Source organism: Etheostoma cragini, chromosome 15, assembly GCF_013103735.1.
Source record: "Etheostoma cragini isolate CJK2018 chromosome 15, CSU_Ecrag_1.0, whole genome shotgun sequence".
In the NCBI taxonomy this organism is placed as follows: domain Eukaryota; kingdom Metazoa; phylum Chordata; class Actinopteri; order Perciformes; family Percidae; genus Etheostoma; species Etheostoma cragini.
The window spans coordinates 467,299-469,588 of record NC_048421.1 but is presented as its reverse complement, the minus strand read 5'-3'; the positions used below and the strand labels follow the sequence as shown (position 1 = coordinate 469,588).

At 39.0% G+C, this 2,290-nt stretch overlaps 2 protein-coding genes across 2 annotated transcripts in view; one reads left to right on the top strand and one right to left on the bottom strand.

Annotated features, from left to right (window-relative positions):
- The window catches only part of LOC117958285 (neoverrucotoxin subunit alpha-like), a 109,233-nt gene extending 108,464 nt beyond the window's left edge, over nt 1–769 (bottom strand). The window contains exons 1-2 of the mRNA XM_034894614.1: nt 715–769; nt 520–577 (exon numbers count right to left, since the gene is read on the bottom strand). Coding sequence (XP_034750505.1) covers nt 520–577; nt 715–754 — 98 coding nt within the window. The 5' untranslated portion in view covers nt 755–769. The remainder of the gene's footprint in view (nt 1–519; nt 578–714) is intronic.
- Nucleotides 1–2,290, top strand: part of LOC117958237 — an 859,617-nt gene that overhangs the window by 461,751 nt on the left and 395,576 nt on the right. The gene's annotated exons all lie outside the window — the stretch shown is intronic.

The window sequence follows — 2,290 nt, the reverse complement described above, 5'->3', positions numbered from 1 at the left end:
ACGAGTAATATGAGTCAATATCCGTGCTCGGATTGAATACAACTTCTCAACTGGCCGCGCAGCGTTCTGTGATAATCAGTTGACCTGATGATGGCACTAGACCAAAAGTAAGAATTACTACAATCCATCACATGGAGAACATTAATGTCTGAACCACATTTCATTACAATCCATCCAATAGATGATCAGATGTTAAACCTGCTGGTGATGCCAGAGGAACACTCAGAGGATGGATGGATCCTCTAGAGAATAAACGTCAGAACGAGATATGATCTTAACACATTTAGTAGTTGTTGAGGTATTTGAGACTGGAACAAAGCGGTGGACCGATATAACTATCTCTAGCCATGCTGCTAACAGGACTACAATATGAATGATAGTTTTATGATTCCATTCAAAACTTCTGTGATTCCTAACTCAGGCCTATTCTCTCCTCTGAACAGAAACAAGAAGTTCTTCAGCTGAAGGACAAGAATTAGAGGCCCCTGCAGAGTTTGAGCTCTTGTTGTATGTCCATATCTGACAGAGTCCACAGCAAGCAGAGTCCCTTCTCCCAGGGTCTGTTGGATCCCCTCCACTAGAAGATCAAGAAGTCATCTGTAAAGTTATCTGTAAAGTTTCTCGAGATAACTCTTGGTATGAATTGATACTATAAATTAAAAGGAATTGAATCAAAGGTCTGGACCAAGGAAATAGTATTTTATAAATACAGACCTGAATCCTCAGCAATTGGATCCTTCTTTCCTGCTGCCATGCCTTTTCCTTCCTTTTGCTTCTGGAAAGAGAAAGAACCAGTTACACAATGATAAAAAACAATGGGCCTCATTCACTGATATCTTCCTAAGTTTTCTCTTAAATATGATCTCAAAAAAGTCCCTAAGAAAGGTCTACGTTGGATTCATGGCGTGTTCTTAAACAGAATTTTTCGCACCTGTGTTCTTAGGATTGATGAATCCCACGTGTCTGTTGTTCCTAATTAGCATAAGAAAACGCTCTGCAAATTCCCCTTTAAGAACATGACTCTTCCTGTGCAGCTCCTGGAAAGTGGGAGACCGCCTTCAAGAGATGGTTGTTGGAGTTGCAGATGACTTGTACATTACTTTGGTGGAGGATGTACTGAAGCTCAGTATGTAAGTAAGAGTACAAATAACCAGAGACATATTTCACATGTGTGTAAGAGTGCTCTTGAGTGTTCGTAGATTTTGTTCTTAGCAAATCCAAAATAAGAAAACATTAGTGAATGTCAGACTCTTCGTAAAAAGTGAGTAATTGGGGTTTATGAACACATTTCTTTGTAAGACCGGTTGGTTGTTTTTCTGCATTTTGTTTTGAAGAGATTTGTTCCTCACCAGTTTGTTCTGCACTTCATAGACAGCATCAGCAATTGCATATTTGTGCATCTTGAACAGTTCCCCTCAATGCTTCCTGTAAGATGGTTTCAGATCCACAAAGTGGATAATAGTGGAGACAGTGAGCTACACCTACACCACCATTCAAAGGTTTGGAATATGATGTTATATTTATGTTTTTCTTAATTCCTTTAATAATGAGTATATTATATATTTATTTATTCTATACTTTTGTAATGTTAATGCAAGACTTTTACTTGTAGGTATTTTTTACAGAGTATTCCTACTCTAAGTAAAAGATATAAGTAGTTGCTCCACCCCTGGTCACCTGTAGGGAGGCCAATGATCCTCTCTTCATGAGATCCATGAACACACAGATTGCATGTGATTGTTTTCTGAGGAATAGCCATGACCACTACTTCCCCAGACGGCTGTTCAGCGCTGCTTGTTGCTTTAACTACATATATGTAGTTCAGGGATATCGATGTAACTGTAATCACCACATCTGGTGAAGCCCTTTCAAAATGCGTTCCATGTCCCCAAACTGAAAACCTTTCTTTTGTTCCAGATATGAACATTGTGAACCTTTAACAAATGAGCGTCTGTAGGATTCAGCAAAGCCAAAGGTGTGTCAGAGGTTTAAGATGGTGGTTCTGAACGCACCCACTCCAGTTTCATCGATGCTGCAGACCAGTTTTGACATTCTCTACATTTTTCCCTGATGAATGAGGTTTAGCTCAGATTGTGCATGAGAGCCTTGGGCAGTAAAACATGCTAACCTGGTTCAGATCACGTTATTTAACACAAATTCTTACAAAATTAACAAATTCTACAGATTATTTCAAAAGGTATTTATGAATCATCTCATCAGCATGAAGAAACCTTCCAACTGTCCAGTTAAACAGAGACACATCCCAATGTGATCACCGTGATCTGATTAT